This window comes from Lucilia sericata, unplaced genomic scaffold, assembly GCF_015586225.1.
Source record: "Lucilia sericata isolate MDLA Ls3-8-SP2 unplaced genomic scaffold, ASM1558622v1 Contig000123F_arrow, whole genome shotgun sequence".
NCBI lineage: Eukaryota > Metazoa > Arthropoda > Insecta > Diptera > Calliphoridae > Lucilia > Lucilia sericata.
In genome coordinates, this window is record NW_023994155.1 from 596,431 (window position 1) to 619,187 (window position 22,757).

Here is a 22,757-nt window from a genome sequence, read left to right on the forward strand (position 1 = left end):
ATTGTAGTTTTTATTTTGTATCTTCGTTTATACATGTGTGTTTGTCTATCTGTCAGACTGTTTTTGGAAAATCCTCAGAAGACGGGAAAACTGAATCTTCTATTAAATTTTAAAATCAGACAGTTGCGAGAGAACGAACAGAGCGGTAGAAGAAAAAAAGTTGGTTTTGTTAGAAAAATTATTATTAAAATAATACAAAATAATAAAATCAAATAAGAAAAGTGGAGAGAAATTAAATAAAAACCAACAAAATTTTGCTACAACGAAGAAAAAATAGAAAAACAAAAACGCGTTTTAAAATCGACAAAGTTAAAGGAATAGAAAGAGTTTAAACAAAAAAGCAAATAAATTAGAAAATAATAAAGTAAAATTATTGCAAGTGTGGTGGGTGTTTATATTAGAAATTTTTGTATTTAACAATAAATAATAGAAAAAAGTGAAAACCAAGTAAATAAAATAATAAAAAGTCAATGAATCCCAGTAATAAAAACCATTCTTCAGTCGTCTATCCGTCAGTCGTACAATTTATTTGCAGAAAATTAAAGCAAAAACAACAAAAACGACTGTAAAAAGCAACAACAACAACAAACATACGTTTAAGATAGAAAAAGTTAAAAGAGGTCAAAGGAAGCCCCAGTTTAGTATTTGATACGAGAATTGGAGGAGAGTACTAAACTCTCTGTACAAACGAGTGTGTGTTAAAAAAAAAGAAGCAAAATTTAAAAACAAAAAAATTACAAAAACAACTAAACCGTGCAAGAAAAAAAGGAATAAAAGAGAAAATAACAAAAACAATGTACCTATAGATTCTGTAGCTAAAACAGGGATAACAAAACAAATAGTGAACGAATGAAAAATAGTTCTAATTTTTTGCAGAAAAGGAACTGGATTCGTTTTGATATTACCACAATTTTATTAAATTTAAACAAATTTTACAGATTTTATTAGATTTGTCTTAATTTTTATAAGGTGCTTTTTGTAGCAGACGTGTTTAAATTGGCGATATTACTAGAACTGAACTAGAACTGAACTAGAACTGAACTAGAACTGAACTAGAACTGAACTAGAACTGAACTAGAACTGAACTAGAACTGAACTAGAACTGAACTAGAACTGAACTAGAACTGAACTAGAACTGAACTAGAACTGAACTAGAACTGAACTAGAACTGAACTAGAACTGAACTAGAACTGAACTAGAACTGAACTAGAACTGAACTAGAACTGAACTGAACTAGAACTGAACTGAACTGAACTAGAACTGAACTAAAACTGAACTAGAACTGAACTAGAACTGAACTAGAACTGAACTAGAACTGAACTAGAACTGAACTAGAACTGAACTAGAACTGAACTAGAACTGAACTAGAACTGAACGAGAACTGAACTAGAACTGAACTAGAACTGAACTAGAACTGAACTAGAACTGAACTAGAACTGAACTAGAACTGAACTAGAACTGAACTAGAACTGAACTAGAACTGAACTAGAACTGAACTAGAACTGAACAGAACTAGAACTGAACTAGAACTGAACTAGAACTGAACTAGAACTGAACTAGAACTGAACTAGAACTGAACTAGAACTGAACTAGAACTGAACTAGAACTGAACTAGAATTGAACTAGAACTGAACTAGAACTGAACTAGAACTGAACTGGAATTGAACTAGAACTGAACTAAATTCATGGATGTTTTAAAGAATTCCCAATAATCCATTAAAACCAAAAAATCACCCTTTTATTAAAAGCAATTACAGGTACAATTTTTTTAATAGTGATGCAGCAGCAGTGATTAAAAACGAAAAAAGCAACAATAAAAACAAACCACAAAATAGTGCTCAAAGTGTAAAGTATGTGTAAAATTTGCTAAAGAAAAACAACAAAAAAGGAGAGAAATACTAATTAGAGTATGTGTTTTGCGTGCATTAACTGCTCCTTGTTATTAAAATAAGAAGAAATAAAGTACAGGAATTAAAAGGAAAATACACCAAGAAGAGGAAATCAACAAAAAAGGAAATAAAACTCTATTATTAAAAAAAAAGAAAATTGCAACAACAACCACTGTTATTTAAAGTTAAGGCGAAAAGAAGGTAGAAAACAACAACAAAAATGGGTCTCAACGGCTGCTGTTCATGTGTGAAATTTTTAATGGTTTTAATCAATATTTTATTTTGGGTAAGTTGTGTGTTTATCTTTAAATAATAGGTAATTAAATAAAAAAGTTCTAATTTAAAGAAAAAGTGACCAACAAATCTGTACTTTTAAGTTTTTTTTTGTAGTCTTTCGTAAAAAAATCTCTACCACAATTTCTCATTTAATGATTTGACATCTCATTTATACAAACATTCATCCATCCAAGCATCCAGCTTCCTCTTTTTTTCACTCCCACACTTTACTCCCTATTTACCTACCTCCCTCTTCAACTATTTCTTTTTTTCATTCATTCATTCAACTCCCTGTTGTTTCCGTTAGTTCATTTTGTTGTTGGTTTAAATTCCCTACTTTGTAGTTGTTGTTGCGAGGGGGGGGGGGTTTATTTGTGTGTTTATTAATGTTATGCCCTTCTTCTCATTTAAAGGGAGAGAAGGTTTTAAAATAGATTTTTTTGTGTTGGGGAAAATAGAAGAATATAAAAATGTAATGAAAACTAAAATATTTAATCACTTTTAATAGATTGTATTAATATATTAATTAATATTTTGTTGATTAAATTAACAAATTGATTTTATGGGAACTAACTTAAATTCGACAATTTTGAAAACTTAACGAACTTTAATGTCTGAAGCAAAAGATTTTGAATCGTTTCATAAATTTATAATAAAATCTGTTAAATTTCTTATTTTGGGCAGTAAAAAAACTTAACGAATCTGTATTTTCTGAACGAAAACTTTTGAAAGAAAATTTAGCTGTAATGGTTTTATGAAAATAAATTTTTAATAAAGGCTGTTAAAATTTCTTATTTCGGACAATTTAAAAAACTTAACGAAACTTTATTTTCTAAACTTAACGAAACATTATTTTCTCAATAAAAAGCATTTGAAAGGACATTTTTTCGCATTCCATTTCTTATTAAACATGTTTTCGAAATCCATCAAAATTTCCTTTTTTGGACAATTTAAAAAACTTAACGAAACTTTATTTTCTGAACGAAAAGCATTAGAAAATAAATTTTTATATCTTCCTTTTTTTTATTAAGGTAGTTTTCGAAATCCATCAAAATTTCTTATTTTGGACAATTTAAAAAACTTAACGAAACTTTATTTTCCGAACGAAAAATATTAGAAAGGAAATTTTTATATCTTCGTTTTCTTTATTAAGGTAGTTTTCGAAATCCATCAAAATTATCTTTTTTGGATAATTTAAAAAACTTAACGAAACTTTAAATTCTGAATGAAAAGCGTTGGAAAGGAAATTTTTACATATTCCAATTCTGTTTCAAAACTTTTGAAAGAAAATTTAGCTGTAATGGTTTTATGAAAATAAATTTTTAATAAAGGCTGTTAAAATTTCTTATTTCGGACAATTTAAAAAACTTAACGAAACTTTATTTTCTAAACTTAACGAAACATTATTTTCTCAATAAAAAGCATTTGAAAGGACATTTTTTCGCATTCCATTTCTTATTAAACATGTTTTCGAAATCCATCAAAATTTCCTTTTTTGGACAATTTAAAAAACTTAACGAAACTTTATTTTCTGAACGAAAAGCATTAGAAAATAAATTTTTATATCTTCCTTTTTTTTATTAAGGTAGTTTTCGAAATCCATCAAAATTTCTTATTTTGGACAATTTAAAAAACTTAACGAAACTTTATTTTCCGAACGAAAAATATTAGAAAGGAAATTTTTATATCTTCGTTTTCTTTATTAAGGTAGTTTTCGAAATCCATCAAAATTATCTTTTTTGGATAATTTAAAAAACTTAACGAAACTTTAAATTCTGAATGAAAAGCGTTGGAAAGGAAATTTTTACATATTCCAATTCTGTTTCAAAACAGCTTTCTAAATCCATTAAAATTTTTAATTTTGGACAATTTAAAAAACTTAACGAAAGTTTATGTTTTGAACGAAAAACATGAGAAAGGAAATTTTTACACATTCCATTTTTATATTAAACAAATTTTCCAAATCCATTAAAATTTCCTTTTTGGACAATTTAAAAAACTTAACGAAACTTTATTTTTTGAACGAAAAGTATTAGAAAGGACATTTTTAAACATTCCTTTTCTTTATTAAGATAATTTTCGGAATCCATAAAAATTTTTAATTTTTGACAATTTAAAAAACTTAACGAAACTTTATTTTTTGAACAAAAAGCTTTTGAAGAGAAATTTTTCTACATTCCAATTCTACATTAAAGCAGTTTTCTAAAACCATTGAAATTTCTTATTATAGATAATTTAAAAAACTTAACGAAACTTTATTTTTTGAACGAAAGCGTTTTAACGAAAAATATTTTTAAATTTGTATGAACTATTCAAAGTTCTATGCATAACCATAAAAATTTTAAAATTTGTTCAATTTAAAAAACTTAACGAAACTTTAGTTTTTAAATAAAAAGCATTTAATAGGAAATTTGGACATATTCAATTAGTATATTAAAGCGGTTTTCCAAATTCAGAAAAACTTTTTGTTTTTAACAATTAAATATTAATTAAATTTAAAAATTTCTTATTTTCTTGGAAATTTAAGAAACTTAACGAAACTTTATACTACTCTGAAACAAAAGATTATATTTTCCCAAAAATTTTGTTTACAGTTCAAATAACTAAACTTTAATGTCATTCTTTTAAAATTTAAAATTCTAAATATCTTTCTAACTTCTATTGTTATTATGTATTTGATTTCATTACATATTTACCATTATTACACGCTTTATTTACATATTTACAAATTCTAAACAAAATATGTACATTTCCAGTTGCAACACTCAATGTTTGTTCTCTTTATTTTTACGACATCATCGTATTCAGTTTTTTGTTTCTTCCATCATTATGTGTACGCTTACATACCAAAACAACTTTGTTTTCTTATCACACTTCCCATAATCAAACCAAGTCCAGTATTATAAACAATATAGAAGAAGATGTAAAAAAAAAACAATAATTTTCTTTCTCTCACATGAACTTATGGTTTTTTGTTCTTATTGTTGCGGATGATTTTACACATACAAAATAGAAAAATATAAAAATAATACCGTAAAATTATTCTCACACACACGGAAGAAGAATGAAAGAAAAGCTTTATCGCCATCCATTTACAAAATAAGTACAACAACAACAATGTTTTTCAATGTCTGTCTGTCCGACTGCTCTGAGTACAAGTGGAAGAGGTAAATGATAGTAGTAATAGTTGTAGTATTTAGTAGGTTGTATTGTGATTGTGAATTTACACCGTTGCCCGCTAAAAAAAGAAGTTTCTCAAAACAGCAAATTTCCTTAGAGGGAAAACAGTTTTTTAATAAATTTCTTATAAAACTACTAAAAAAATACAAAAATTTCTTTTAAAATTAAAGGGAAATTTTAATTTTTTTTATAAATTTCGTAAAAGCAATTAAAATTACTATGAAAAATGTAAAAATAGTGCAAAAATTCATTTGAAAACAAAATTTCCCCTAAAGGGAAATTTTTCGTAAAAGTGAAATTTTCAAATTTTTGTAAATTTCATAAAAGTAATTAAAATTATTAAAAAATATGGTAAAATATTGTAAAAATTTCTTTCAAAATAAAATTTCCCTAAGAGGAAAATTTTTTCCAAAAGGGAAATTTTGAAAAATGTTGTAAATTTTATAATAACGTTTTAAACTATTATGAAAAATTTGGAAATATTTTAAAAATTTCTTTAAAAATAAAATTTCACTACGAGGGAAATTTCGTCAAAGCAATTAAAACTATTATGAAAAATGTTAAATTATTGTAAAAATTTCTTTGAAAATAAAATTTCCGTTTAAGGGAAATTTTTTACAATTTCAAAAAAGTAACTAAAACTATTAAGAAAACTGTTAAAATATTATAAAAATTTCTTTGAAAATAAAATTTCCCTTTAAGGGAAATTTTTTACTAAAGGGAAATTTTGAAAATTTTTATAAATTTCTGAATATCAATTAAAACTATTATGAAATATGCTAAATTACTATAAAAAATTCTTTGAAAATAAAATTTCCCTTTAAGGGAAATTTTTTACAAAAGGGAAATTTTGAAAATGTTTATAAATTTCGAAAAAGTAATTAAAACCATTAAGAAATATGCTAAAAATATTGTAAAATTCCTTAAAAAAGAAAATTTCCTTACAAGGGACATTTTCTACAAAAGGGAAATTTTGAAAATTTTTATAAATTTTTGAATATCAGTTAAAACTATTAAGAAATATGCTGAAATAATGTAAAAAATAATTTAAAAATAAAATTTCCCCTAAAGGGACATTTTTTAAAGAAGGGAAATTTTTAAAATTTTTATAAATTTCTGAATATCAGTTAAAACTATTTTGAAATATGCTAAAATACCATAAACATTTCTTTAAAAATAAAATTTCCCTCTAAGGGAAATTTTTTACAAAAGAGAAATTTTGAAAATTTTTATAAATTTCAAAAAAGTAATTAAAACTATGAAGAAATATGTTAAAAATAATGTAAAATTTCTTTAAAAAGAAAATTTCCCTACAAGGGAAATTTTTTACAAAAAATTTTCATAAATTTCGTCAAAGCTATAAAAAATATTATGAAATATTAAAAAATAAAATTTCCCTTAAAGGAAAAATTTTTTTTATATGCTCCACTTAGGAAATGGTGTTAATATTAGTTGTCTTCAAGACAAAAAAACTCACACAAAAATGTTGTCACAAAACTTTCCTAGTGGTCTTCACTTTTATTGGAGTTGACTGTCTATTTGCACGTAACAGACAGACAATACACAAGAAGAACGTCTTAAGTTTCTGCCAAAGAAGAAGGAAATATAGAAAAAAAAACACACACGATTCTTCTCTATTTGGAGTTTATATAGCCCGTATCGCTGACGTCTTGTAAGTTATTATATGCTCAAAATAAGGAAGAATTTATTGCTTTCTGTTTGTACAAATGTTTATTTGTCCAACTATAAACAGCCCACCATTAGACTGTTGAACTGTCAACGTATATTTTTTTTGGTTTTAAACAACTTTTTATAAAGTTTTACTAGAGAGCGAGGAGGGTAACAGCCAGAAAACAACGGCCTATTGTCTTTTTAAAAGTAATAAATATGACTCTGGATAAAAAAAACAAGAAGTACAGACATTGAAGGAAAAACAACGAGAACAATAATAAGGAAGGCAGAAAAAAATAAGAAAAAAAAAACTAACAACAGGGCATTAACTTACTCATCACTACAATTAAATCACGTTATTTTTCAGGTCTTTAGAGAGTAAAAGAGAAAAAACGAACAAAAAAAATATACTCCCACTATAGTATTTGCATTTCCTACAAATACAGTTAAATATGCAACAAAAAAATGCAATTGCAACAGCAGCTACAACAACAACAACAAAATAAGTATATACTCTGAGTGTGTGTGTTTGTCTGTAGAATTTATGCTGGGAATACAAATTATGAAAATTATTGTGGCTGTACACTGGGGAACAAAATTAAAATTACAATAATGATTATTTTCATGAACTTTTTTTTTGCGAAATAAAGGCAAAAGGAAGTATTAAATACTTTTTAATTTGTTTTCTAAGGGATTTAGCAAAAAAGTACTTCTTTAATATTAGTACTTTTTGGAAAAAGTACTTATAAGGACTGATTTTTAATAAAATGTCATCTATAGAATGATTTGTCAGCTAAAAAACTTTACGATCACTATAAAAAGTTTATGATCCGTTTGATTTCTAAGAAAGCAAAAAAACTTCAGGATCAGTCGAATTTCTATATAAAATTTCACGATCAATTAGACTAATACCTATAAGAACTATTTTCTGTGGAATTTTCAACCCGATAAACAGGATTTTTATAAAAATTTTGACGATATTTAAGGGACTTGTTATATCACTCAGTTTTCCCATAGAAATGAGATATTTCTATTGAAAAATCTTCTCGATCAGTCCAATATTTTATAGAAAACTTTACGATCAGTTAGTTATACATAGAAAATTTTACCAATACACAGTTTCAGTCTTCACGATTCTTAATGGTAAAGAAAAATTCACGATCTGTGAGATTCTACAAAAAGATTTCAGGATCAGGTATATATTTATTAAAAACTTTACGATCACTCTTCAATTTTCTATAGTATTTAGTCGAATTTCTATATAAAATTTCACGATCAATTAGATTAATATAAAAACTTTGCGATCAATCTGTTTTCTTTGTAAGGTTCAAACCGATCAATAGGATTTTTATACAAATTTTCACGATCTGTAAATTAAAACTTAACGATCAGTTAGATCACTAAATTTTCCCATACGATCAATCCATTTTGAAAAGAAAACTTCGAAACGATTTTTGAGTTTGCTATAAAAATATTCGCGATCAGTTTAATTTTATATAGAGAACTTCACGACCACTCTTCAATTTTCTATAGTTTTCTATAAAAAACTTTACAATCAATCTATTTTGCAAAGAAAACTTCGGGATTAATGAGTTTTCTATAAAAATATTCGCGATCAGTATAATTTTGTATAGAAAATTTCGCGATCAGTTAGATTTTTATAGAAAACTTTACGATCGGTCTATTTTCCAAAGAAATTCTTGCAATTTGTGATATTTCCAAAAAAATCTTCTCGATCAGTCAAATTTTTTATAGAAAACTTGACGATCAGTTAGATTTTTATAGAAAACTTAACGATCACTCAGTTTTCGATTAAAAAACAATACGATCAATAAGATTTCTATAGATTTTTATAACAAAATTCACGATCTCATCATACAATTTTTAAAAGAAGCTTCAAGATCAGTAAAATTTTTGATGGAAACTTCACGATCAGTTAGTTTTCTATTAAACAATATCACTATCAGTAAGATTTTTATAGAAAATTTCACAATCAATCTACTTCTATTAGAAAACTACACGATCAATATTTTATTGATGCAAAAAAAAATCACGATCATTGAGATTCTATAAAAAATACTTCATGATTAGATATTTATAAAAAAAAAACTTTATAAATACTTTATTTCCCATAGAAAATTTTGCGAAACTTCAAGATCAATTTAAAATTTTTATTGAATACTTTAAGATCGGTTAGATTTTTATTTAAAATTTTAGGATCGTTAAGTTTTCTAAAGAAAATTTTAAGATCATTTTTATTTAAATAAAGCTTAACATGAACAGTTTGTTATCTATAGAAAATTTCACGATCAGTAAGATTTTCTATAAAGAAAACTTCGCAATCAGTCATATATTTGAAAAATTTTAAAGAAATTATGACTTCATTGACATCCACAATGATCTCACTTGAGTATAATTGAAGTAATGAATAACAGGTGATTAAATTTACCCCCACACCTACACATCCAGTACCTTTTTTCTACCAAAAAAGTACTTTGAATTCATTTTTGCCTTAATAATTTTCAAATTATCAGAGTGTGAAATTTATATTATTAAACTTGACCATAAATTTAAATAAAATTTCATAATTTGTTGTCTACACTTGTAATTTGTTTAACAAAAATGGTAAAAACAAAAAAAAAAAAAAAAAAACTCAAATTAATTTACAAATAAACATTTATTTAAATCAATAAACAGCAACTACACAATAATAAAACTAATACAATTTAATGTTTATTCAGATTTTTATTTTCAGTTTAATATTTTTTGTTTTAGTTTTAATTTATGCACAAAAATGTGTTGCGAGTAAAAAAATAATTAAAATAAATATTAATAATTCTACAAATGAAACATGACCGTATGGAGAAAAAGGTATAAAAAATTGTTTAAGATTTTTTTTTTGTACTAAAACTACAAACATGACGCCAATTCTAAGGCGCATGCTGGAGAATGCGAAATTTTTTTTAGAATAATGAGCAGGAGGGTAGGGTGGTGAGTGTTTGGTCACACAAACATACAATCGTAAAGAATTTGGCTGAAATATTAAACTTAAACAGTGAGAAGTGAAATTTTTAAGAGCTTTTTGCAAAAAATACTAGACTAGAGACTAGAATAGACTAGACAAGAGACTAGTCCATAGACTAGACAAGAGACTAAGCTAGAGACTAGACTAAAGACTAGAATAGACTAGACAAGAGACTAGTCTATAGACTAGACTAGAGACTAAACCAGAGACTAGACTATAAACTAGATTATGGACCAGACTATAGACTTGACTAAAGACTAGACTAGAGACTAGACTAGAGACTAGACTAAAGACTAGACTAGAGACTAGACTAGAGACTAGACTAGAGACTAGACTAAATACTAGACTAAATACTGGACTAGAGATTAGACTAGAGACTAGACTAGAGACTAGACTATAGACAAGACTAAAGACTAGACTATAGATTAGACTAGAGATTAGACTAGAGACTAGACTAGAGACTAGACTAGAGACTAGACTAGAAACTAGACTAGAGACTAGACTAGAGACTAGACTAGAGACTAGACTAGAGATTAGACTAGAGACTAGACTAGAGAGTAGACTAGAGACTAGACTAGAGACTAGACCAGAGACTAGACTATAGACAAGACTAAAGACTAGACTAGAGATTAGACTAGAGATTAGACTAGAGACTAGACTAGAAACTAGACTAGAGACTAGACTAGAGACTAGACTAGAGACTAGACTAGAGACTAGACTAGAGACTAGACTAGAGATTAGACTCGAGACTAGACTAAAGACTAGACTAGAGACTAGACTAGAGAGTAGACTAGAGACTAGACTAGAGACTAGACCAGAGAGTAGACTAGAGACTAGACTAGAGACTAGTCTAGGGACTAGAATAGAGACTAGACTAGATTATAGACTAGAGTCTAGACTATAGATTAGATTATAGACTAGACTCGAGACTAGACTAGATTATAGACTAGAGACTAGACGAGAGACCAGACTAGAGACTAGACGAGAGACCAGACTAAAGATATAGACTAGACTATAGACTGGACTATAGACTAGATTATAGACTAGACTATAGACTAGACTATAGACTAGACTATAGACTAGACTATAGACTAGACTATAGACTAGACTATAGACTAGACTATAGACGAGACTATAGACTAGACTATAGACTAGACTATAGACTAGACTATAGACTAGACTATAGACTAGACTATAGACGAGACTATAGACTAGACTATAGACTAGACTATAGACTAGACTATAGACTATACTATAGACTAGACTATAGACTAGACTATAGACTAGACTATAGACTAGACTATAGACTAGACTATAGACTAGACTATAGACTAGACTATAGACTAGACTATAGACTAGACTATAGACTAGACTATAGACTAGACTATAGACTAGACTATAGACTAGACTATAGACTAGACTATAGACTAGACTATAGACTAGACTATGACTAGACTATAGACTAGACTATAGACTAGACTATAGACTAGACTATAGACTAGACTATAGACTAGACTATAGACTAGACTATAGACTAGACTATAGACTAGACTATAGACTAGACTATAGACTAGACTATAGACTAGACTATAGACTAGACTATAGACTAGACTATAGACTAGACTATAGACTAGACTATAGACTAGACTATAGACTAGACTATAGACTAGACTATAGACTAGACTATAGACTAGACTATAGACTAGACTATAGACTAGACTATAGACTAGACTATAGACTAGACTATAGACTAGACTATAGACTAGACTATAGACTAGACTATAGACTAGACTATAGACTAGACTATAGACTAGACTATAGACTAGACTATAGACTAGACTATAGACTAGACTATAGACTAGACTATAGACTAGACTATAGACTAGACTATAGACTAGACTATAGACTAGACTATAGACTATAGACTAGACTATAGACTAGACTATAGACTAGACTATAGACTACACTATAGACTAGACTATAGACTAGACTATAGACTAGACTATAGACTAGACTATAGACTAGACTATAGACTAGACTATAGACTAGACTATAGACTAGACTATAGACTAGACTATAGACTAGACTATAGACTAGACTATAGACTAGACTATAGACTAGACTATAGACTAGACTATAGACTAGACTATAGACTAGACTATAGACTAGACTATAGACTAGACTATAGACTAGACTATAGACTAGACTATAGACTAGACTATAGACTAGACTATAGACTAGACTATAGACTAGACTATAGACTAGACTATAGACTAGACTATAGACTAGACTATAGACTAGACTATAGACTAGACTATAGACTAGACTATAGACTAGACTATAGACTAGACTATAGACTAGACTATAGACTAGACTATAGACTAGACTATAGACTAGACTATAGACTAGACTATAGACTAGACTATAGACTAGACTATAGACTAGACTATAGACTAGACTATATACTAGACTATAGACTAGACTAAGACTAGACTATAGACTAGACTATAGACTAGACTAGACTAGACTATAGACTAGACTATAGACTAGACTATAGACTAGACTATAGACTAGACTATAGACTAGACTATAGACTAGACTATAGACTAGACTATAGACTAGACTATAGACTAGACTATAGACTAGACTATAGACTAGACTATAGACTAGACTATAGACTAGACTATAGACTAGACTATAGACTAGACTATAGACTAGACTATAGACTAGACTATAGACTAGACTATAGACTAGACTATAGACTAGACTATAGACTAGACTATAGACTAGACTATAGACTAGACTATAGACTAGACTATAGACTAGACTATAGACTAGACTATAGACTAGACTATAGACTAGACTATAGACTAGACTATAGACTAGACTATAGACTAGACTATAGACTAGACTATAGACTAGACTATAGACTAGACTATAGACTAGACTATAGACTAGACTATAGACTAGACTATAGACTATAGACTATAGACTAGACTATAGACTAGACTATAGACTAGACTATAGACTAGACTATAGACTAGACTATAGACTAGACTATAGACTAGACTATAGACTAGACTATAGACTAGACTATAGACTAGACTATAGACTAGACTATAGACTAGACTATAGACTAGACTATAGACTAGACTATAGACTAGACTATAGACTAGACTATAGACTAGACTATAGACTAGACTATAGACTAGACTATAGACTAGACTATAGACTAGACTATAGACTATAGAGATAGACTAGACTATAGACTAGACTATAGACTAGACTATAGACTAGGATGTAGACTAGACTGTAGACTAGACTATGAAGTAGACCATAGATACTATAGACTAGACTAGAGACTAGACTAAAGACTAGACACCTGACTAGAGACTAGACCAGAGCTTAGACTATAGGCTAGACTATAGACTAGACTATGGACCAGACTAGAGACTAGACTATACACTGAAATTTCATTCGAAAGAATTCAGTTAAAGAAACATAATTTATTTTCTTATTTTGCCCCCAGCTGTTAAAATTTTTTTAAAATTTTTTGTTTTAGTGTTTTTTTTTGTATTATTGATAATTTTTATATTTTCTTTCTGATTTTTGCAAAAATAGATTTTTGACTAATCAGTTTTTCTTGTTGTTTCAATGTTTTAAAAACACTATAAATAATAAAATAAAAACAAACAAATTATATGTTTTTTTTTTTTTTTTTTTTTGAAATTTTTTGGAAAATAAACTTTTAGTGCAAAAATAGAGCAAACGATCCATCACACAGTTGAAACAGATTTTTAAGAAAAATTTCAAGGTTAGAATTTTTATATTTTTTTAAAGATTTTTGCAGGAGAAATTAAAGAAAATTTTTTTAAAACTCAAAATAATGTAAATAAAAATTTTGTTTATTGTTTAAATTCGACAATTTTGTTTTACAAAAAAAAAAAAAAGTATTTTTTAAAGAGTTTATTTTGAAAAAAAAAAATACTTTTTGCTTTTTTAAGTACTTTTAACATTTTTCTTTTCAAATAGTGTATTTCTACTTATTTCCATGAATCATTTTTTGTATTTTTTTAACACTTATTGACAAACAATTTTAAAATCATTTTTTTAACAAGAAACATTTTTTAATTTTGATTTTTTTTTTCAAAAATTAGTAAAGTTGTTGACAATTGCAATCTTTCAAATGTTTTTTGGATCAAATCCAAGTTTTTTCTTAAATAAACATTTGAAATAAAAAATTAAACAAATATATAAAAATGTACAATTACCCCAGACATTGATCTTAAATTTTATAATACACAACTTTTTTTGCAAAAAGAAAATGTTTATTTAAAGAAAAATTTATAAAATTTGTGTAGTTTTTTATTTAATTGCTAACAAAACTATTAGTAGAAAATGGTCAAAACAACCGACCAACCAACCTACGCACTATTAGTTAAAACAAATTTTTGTTGAAAATTTTGCAAAAATTTGGAAAAATATATAAAGAAATGGAACCGAAAACATATTGATAGATTTTTTTATGATCTTTTTAAAATTTTTTTAAAAATTTAATGTTTTTTAAAAAAGTAGTATTTCTACTACTATTTTTAAAATGTTCAAAAATTATCTTTTTGTTGTTAGTTGATATCGTTGGATCAGTTTTGATAAAAATTTTGGAAAATTTACTAATTTTTTAAAAAAGTAGCAAATAAATTACTACTTTTTGAGAAATTTATCCAAAAATATATATATAATAATGAATTTTTCACAAAAATAATATTCTGCTGCAAAAAGGTGAAAATTTTTAAATTTTTTAAAAAAGTAGTATATCTACTACTATTTTTAATATGGAAAAAAGTTATTTTTTTGTTGTTAATTGATGTCATTCCATTGCTTAAGAAAAAATTTTGGGAAAATTTACTACTTTTTGAGAAATTTATTTAAAAATATATATTTATAAATTAATTTATTTACAACAATAATATTCTGCTACAAAAAAGTAATAATTTCTAATTTTTTAAAAAAGTAGTATTTCTACTACTATTTTAAAAATGTCCTAAATTTATTTTTTTGTTGTTAATTTATATCATTTAATCATTTTAGACAAAAATTTTAGAAAATTTAGAACTTTTTATTAAAAATTTACAACTTTTTTTTTTTTTTTTAAAGTAGCAAATAGTTTCTATTATTTGAGAAATTTATCTAAAAATATATATTTATAAATTAATTTATTTACAACAATAATATTTTGCTGCAAAAAAGTGAAAATTTTTAAATTTTTAAAAAAGTAGTATTTCTACTACTATTTTTAAAATGTTTAAAAAATAGTTTTTTGTTGTTAGTTTATATCATTCCATCATTTGTGATAATTTTTTTGGAAAATTTACTACTTTTTGTTAAAAATTTACTACTTTTTAAAAAAAGTAGCAAATAATTTACTACTTTTTGAGAAATTTATCTAAAAATATATATTTATAAATTAATTTATTCACAACAATATTATTCCGCTGCAAAAAAGTGAACATTTTTAAATTTTTAAAAAAGTAGTATTTCTACTACTATTTTTTAAATGTTCAAAAATTATTATTTTTTTGTTGTTAGTTTATATTTTCCATTGTTTTAGATACAAATTTTGAAAAATTTACTACTTGCAAAAAAGTAGCAAATAATTTACTACTTTTTGAGAAATTTATCCAAAAATATATATTTATTAATGAATTTTTCACAACAATAATATTCTGCTGCAAAAAAGTAAAAATTTTTAAATTTTTTAAAAAAGTAGTATTTTTACTACTATTTTTAAAATGTTAAAAAATAATAATTTTCAATATTTTTAAATCAGAATATGACTTCCTCTTAATGCTTAAAGTAAAAAGTTTAATATTTATTTAAAATTTTCTATATTTTAAACCAAACATCCTCCTTTTATTTCTTGAGGTTTTGCAATATCAAAGTTTTTTGTTAATTTCTTAATATCGAAAAATAAATTTCAATTAAAATATATATATTTTTCTCTTTACACATGACCAAGTATTTACAAATACTTAATATATCCCTAAGTAATACAACAAAAAATGTTTATTTTAATTTTGAGAAAAAGAAATAAAGAAAAACCACTTGAAAATAATGCTGTGTATTGTATAAAGTTTCCATTAAATGAAATTACCAACAATTTTCTTTTTACAAGTTTTTTTGTATATATTTAATTCTGTTTTTAATATAAACGATTTGGTAAATGATCAATAATTCGAAAGAAAAATATATATAAAAAAGGCATAATCCACATACAATATGTTTTTGAAACTGGGTCAACTTTACATTGATTACAACAGGGCTTTGCTCTTTATTTATTTATTCCAATTTGTTGTTGTTGTTGCTGTTATTACAAACTTATAGACAGACATACTTTTTCGCCTAGACTACAAAAATTATTTATGTAGGAATATTTCTTAAAGAACCCAGCAAAAAATTGGTTATAGAAAAAAATAGTAGTAAATAATTTACTACTTTAAAAAAAAAAATGTCATAAAAACTTTCTTAATATTTATTTTTTAATATAAGATTATTTTGTAGTAAAAAATATTAGATTTTTTAAGGTTTTTTAAAAAAGTAGTATTTCTACTACTATTTTTAAAATCTTCAAAATTTAAGTTTTTGGCTTTATTTGAAATCATTTAATCAATTTACACAAAATTTTCTAAAAATTAATACTTTTTAAAGAATTTCGAAAAATTTGCTACTTTTTTAAAAAAAGTAGTAAATAATTTTATATTTTAAAAACAATTTTCATTACAAAATTTTCAGAAAAACAGTATAAATATTTTTTTACTACCTTATTATTTTATAGTGAAAAATATTAGATTTTTAAGGTTTTTTTAAAAAAGTAGTATTTTTACTACTATTTTTTGAAAATCGCCAAAATATATCTAAAGTTATATATTTATAAAGTAATTTATTGAGAACAACAATATTCTGCAATAAAAGGTGGAAAATTAAACTTTTTTAAAAAGTAGTATTTTTACTACTATTTTTAAAATTGCCAAAATTGAAGTTTTTGGTATTACCTAAAATCATTTAAACGTTTTAAACAAAATTTTCGAAAAAATTTATTACCTTTTTAGAAATTTCGTAAGATATACTACTATTTATTAAAAAAGCAGTAAATACTTCACTACTTTTTAGAAAATTTATTTAAAAATATAAATTTATAAAATAATTTATTGAGGTTAATAGTATACTTTAGAAAAAAATACGAAAATATTAAATTTTTAAAAAAGTAGTATTTCTACTACTATTTTTAAAATCACCTAAAATTAGCTTTTTATTATTACTTGATATTATTTAATCATTTTCGACAAAAATTTCAAAAAATTTATTACTTTTTTGGAATTTTTGAAAAATTTACTACTTTTTGTTAAAAAAGTAGTAGATAATTTACTACTTTTTCAGAAAATTGATATAAAAATATATATTTATAAAATAATTTATTGAAGATAACAATATTCCGCAGAAAAAAATGCGCAAATATCAAATTTTTAAAAAAGTAGTATTTCTACTACTATTTATAAAAAGTTTTTAAATGATAATTTCAAAGTTTGCTGATCATTTAAAACACATCTTAACAAGAATTTTTGATATTTTAGTACTTTTTGTAAAAAAAGTACTAAGTAAGAAAAATTTGGAAAAATTTTTTAAATGTTTACTTTTTCTATAAAAGAAATTTTGTAAATTGTTATAGATAAGTACTTTTTCTAAAAAGTACTAATATAGCACTTTTTCAAAAATGTACTTTTTAATAATTACAAATGAAGTAAAAAAGTCCTAAAGTCCATAACATTTTTCGCTGGTATATAAAGTTTGCCAGAATATGCGAAGCTATATGTCAGAATGTTTGTATCCGTAAAAGCCATAAATATGTAGATTACATACATACAAGCAACTACATACATCTGTATATATAATAATATGTACTATATACTATATATACAAAAGATATTTTACCCGCCATTTGTTAAAGTATACAAGAAAATCCCAACTACGTATAGACACTAGTGAAGCCTGCCAGCCAAAAATACTTCTAGCAGGCTTTTTTGCAGTTTCTTTACAACAACTTTTTTTAAACAATTTTATTTCATGTCTATAACTTGACAACATGCTGCTCTTCCCACACTCGTAGATTTAATAGTGGTAGATTTTTTTTATTAAAGAAAATATAGTTTCAAGTATGTCAAATATGTTTTACCAAAATCACACAAAAATGTTTAGCTTATTAACACAGCTACTGCCACTTGAAATCACTTTTTAGGCAAAAAAAAAAAGCACAAATTTGTGTTATAGACATTTTGGCTTTTATCATTATTTAACCCTTTAAATAACCTTAGGGATTAAGGGAATGTGAAAGGAGAGCACAATAGAGTTTAGAGTAAAAACTACTTGGTATAGACATTGTTTAAACGTTAAAGTCAGCTTAAGGCTCCTAAAAGTTCAAAATGTACACAAAAAATGTGTTTTAGTCTAATATAGTTTAAGAAAAATTTTATTCATTTAATAAATTTAAAAATATACAAATTTTGGAAAAAAGTAGTATTTCTACTACTATTTCAAAATTTCTTAAAATTGCTATTTTTATAATTACTTCAAAATTTCTAACAAAATTTTAAATTTTTTTTTTAACTTTTTTTATAAAATTTACTATTTTTTTTACAAAAGTAGCAGATAATTTATTACTTTTTAAGATTTTTTTTAGAAAAATAATGTTTTTTTTAAAATACTGCCAGATCTATAATATCTTACAAAAAAAATTAAAAAATTTAAACTTTTTTGAAAAAGTAGTTTTTCTACTACTATTTTTAAAATGGCAAAATTTTTACTTTTTGTTATTTATTAAACTTAATAAATAATTTTAAACAAAATTATTAAAAAAAATTTTAAAATTTGGACCTTTTTGAAAAAGTAGCAAATCTACTACTATGTTTAAAATGACAGAAAATTTTAACTAAGTGTGTGAAGTTAGCTACGAAAGTTAGCTACGTTTTTTTCAAAAAATGTTAGTTTGGCAAGTTAACATGCATGTTACTCAAATACTGCTAAATTAACAGAATATTGTGAAGTTAGCTACGGAAGTTAGTTACGTTTTCTGTTTTGCAATTTTACCAAGTTAAGTTAACACAGTAAGAGTAAATTTAACAAAATTAACTTTTGGACAAAAAAAAAATAAAATAAAAATTTCTAAATATTCTATTCTCCATAACCATGGTTCCAAAGACATATTCAAAATTTTTAAAATTTGCATAGCATTTTTTTAATGTTAAATATTAGTTAATATATAGCGACATTTTCATAACTGAAAAATCGGCCAAAATTGGAATGGTGCTGTTTATATGACCTGAAAATTAGATAGCTATGGGTCCAAAGGTCTTAAATCCGTATTTCAAATTTTCGAAATCAGTATAGCTTTTTTTTTGAAAAATTTTTAAAAAATATTTAATATTATGTCAATTTGTATGTAGATATATTTTCATAACTGAAAAGGCGGCCAAAAATGGAATGGTGCTGTCTATATGAGCTGAAACTTAGATAGCTATGGGTCCAAAGGTCTCAAATCCGTATATAAAATTTTCGAAATCAGTATAGGTTTTTTTTCAAAATTTTTTAAAAAATGTATAATATTATGTCAATTGGTATGTAGATATATTTTCATAACTAAAAAGTCGGCCAAAATTGGAATGGTGCTGTTTATATGACCTGAAAATTAGATAGCTATGGGTCCAAAGGTCTTAAATCCGTATCTCAAATTTTCGAAATCAGTATAGCTTTTTTTTGAAAATTTTTTAAAAAATATTTAATATTATGTTAATTTGTATGTAGATATATTTTCATAACTGAAAAGTCGGCCAAAATTGGAATGGTGCTGTCTATATGACCTGAAACTTCGTTAGCTATGGGCCCAAAGGTCTCAAATCCGTATATACAATTTTCGAAATCAGTATAGGTTTTTTTTCAAAATTTTTTAAAAAATGTATAATATTATGTCAATTGGTATGTAGATATATTTTCATAACTAAAAAGTCGGCCAAAATTGGAATGGTGCTGTTTATATGACCTGAAAATTAGATAGCTATGGGTCCAAAGGTCTTAAATCCGTATTTCAAATTTTCGAAATCAGTATAGCTTTTTTTTGAAAATTTTTTAAAAAATATTTAATATTATGTCAATTTGTATGTAGATATATTTTCATAACTGAAAAGTCGGCCAAAATTGGAATGGTGCTATTTATATGACCAGAAAATTGGATAGCTATGGGTCCAAAGGTCTCAAATCCGTATTTCAAATTTTCGAAATCAGTATAGCTTTTTTTTGAAAATTTTTTAAAAAATATTTAATATTATGTCAATTTGTATGTAGATATATTTTCATAACTGAAAAGTCGGCCAAAAATGGAATGGTGCTGTCTATATGGCCTGAAAATTTGATAGCTATGGGTCCACAGGTTTTAAATCCGTATTTCAAATTTTCGAAATCAGTATAGCTTTTTTTTGAAAATTTTTTAAAAAATATTTAATATTATGTCAATTTGTATGTCGATATATTTTCATAACTAAAAAGTCAGTCAAAACTGGAATGGTGCTGTCTATATGACCTGAAACTTCGTTAGCTATGGGTCCAAAGGTCTCAAATCCGTATATAAAATTTTCGAAATCAGTATAGGTTTTTTTTTCAAAATTTTTTAAAAAATTTATAATATTATGACAATTTGTATATAGATATATTTTCATAACTGAAAAGTCGGCCAAAATTGGAATGGTGCTGCTTATATGACCTAAAATTGGATAGCTATGGGTCCAAAGGTCTCAAATCCGTATTTTAAATTTTTGAAATCAGTATAGTTTTTTTTGAAAATTTTTTAAAAAATATTTAATATTATGTCAATTTGTATATAGATATATTTTCATAACTGAAAAGTCGGCCAAAATTGAAATGGTGCTGTTTATATGACCTGAAAATTGGATAGCTATGAGTCCAAAGGTCTCTAAGCCGTATTTCAAATTTTCGGAATCAGTATAGCTTTTTTTTTGAAAATTTTTTAAAAAATATTTAATATTATGTCAATTTGTATGTAGATATATTTTCATAACTGGAAAGTCGGCCAAAAATAGAATGGTGCTGTTGATATGACCAGAAAATTGGATGGCTCTGGGCCCAAAGGTCTTAAATCCGTATTTCAAATTTTCGAAATCAGTATAGCTTTTTTTCAAAATTTTTTAAAAAATGTATAATAATATGTCAATTGGTATGTAGATATATTTTCATAACTGAAAGGTTGGCCAAAAATGGAATGGTGCTGTTTATATGACCTAAAAATTGGATAGCTATGGGTCCTTAGGTCTCAAATCCGTATTTCAAATTTTCGTAATCAGTATAGTTTTTTTCTTTGAAAATTTTTTAAAAAATATTTAATGTTATGTCAATTTGTATACAGATATATTTTCATAACTGAAAAGTCGGCCAAAAATGGAATGGTGCTGTTTATATGACCTGAAAATTTAATAGCTATGGGTCCACAGGTTTTAAATCCGTATTTAAAATTTTCGAAATCAGTATAGCTTTTTGTTGAAATTTTTTTAAAAAATATTTAATATTATGTCAATTTATATATAGATATATTTTCATAACTGAAAAGTCGGCCAAAATTGGAATGGTGCTGTTTATATGACCTGAAAATTTGATAGCTATGGGTACAAAGTTCTTAAATCCGTATTTCAAATTTTCGAAATCAGTATAGCTTTATTTTTGAAAATTTTTTAAAAAATATTTAATATTATGTCAATTTGTATGTAGATATATTTTCATAACTTAAAAGTCGGCCAAAATTTGAATGGTGCTGCTTATATGACCAGAAAATTGGATAGCTATGGGTACAAAGGTCTTAAATCCAAATTCAAATTTTCGAAATCAGTATAGCTTTTTTTAAATTTTTTAAAAAATATTTAATATTCTGTCAATTTGTATGTAGATATATTTTCATAACTGAAAAGTCGGCCAAAATAGGAACTATACAGATTTCGAGAATTTAAAATACAGATTTCAGACCCTTGGACCCAAAGCTATCCAATTTTCAGGTCATATAAACTGCACCATTCCATTTTTGGCCGACTTTTCAGTTATGAAAATATATCTACATACAAATTGACATAACATTAAATATTTTTTAAAAAATGTTCAAAAAAAACTATACTGATTTCGAAAATTTGAAATACGGATTAGAGACCTTTGGACCCATAGCTATCCAATTTTCAGGTCATATAAACAGCACCATTCCATTTTTTGCCGACTTTTCAGTTATGAAAATATATCTACATAGAAATTGACATAATATTATACATTTTTTAAAAATTTTTGAAAAAAAAGCTATACTGATTTCGAAAATTTGAAATACGGATTTAAGACCTATGGACCCATAGCTATCTAATTTTCAGGTCATATAAACAGCACCATTCCAATTTTGACCAACTTTTCAGTTATGAAAATATATCTATATACAAATTGACATAATATTAAATATTTTTTAAAAAATTAAAAAAAAAGCTATACTGATTTAAAAAATTTAAAATACGGATTTGAGACCTTTGGACCCATAGCTATCCAATTTTCAGGTCATATAAACAGCACCATTCCAATTTTGGCCGACTTTTCAGTTATGAAAATATATCTACATACAAATTGACAGAATA

The 22,757-nt window shown here is 25.5% G+C and overlaps 1 protein-coding gene across 1 annotated transcript in view; it reads left to right on the forward strand.

The window, feature by feature from the left end:
* The first annotated feature begins 79 nt into the window (after positions 1-79).
* LOC119600831 (tetraspanin-8-like) overlaps positions 80-22,757 on the forward strand; it is a 50,127-nt gene continuing 27,449 nt past the window's right edge. Inside the window, 2 exon segments of the mRNA XM_037951399.1 lie at positions 80-384; positions 1,749-2,175. Of these exon segments, the coding sequence (XP_037807327.1) occupies positions 2,110-2,175 (66 nt within the window). The 5' untranslated portion in view covers positions 80-384; positions 1,749-2,109.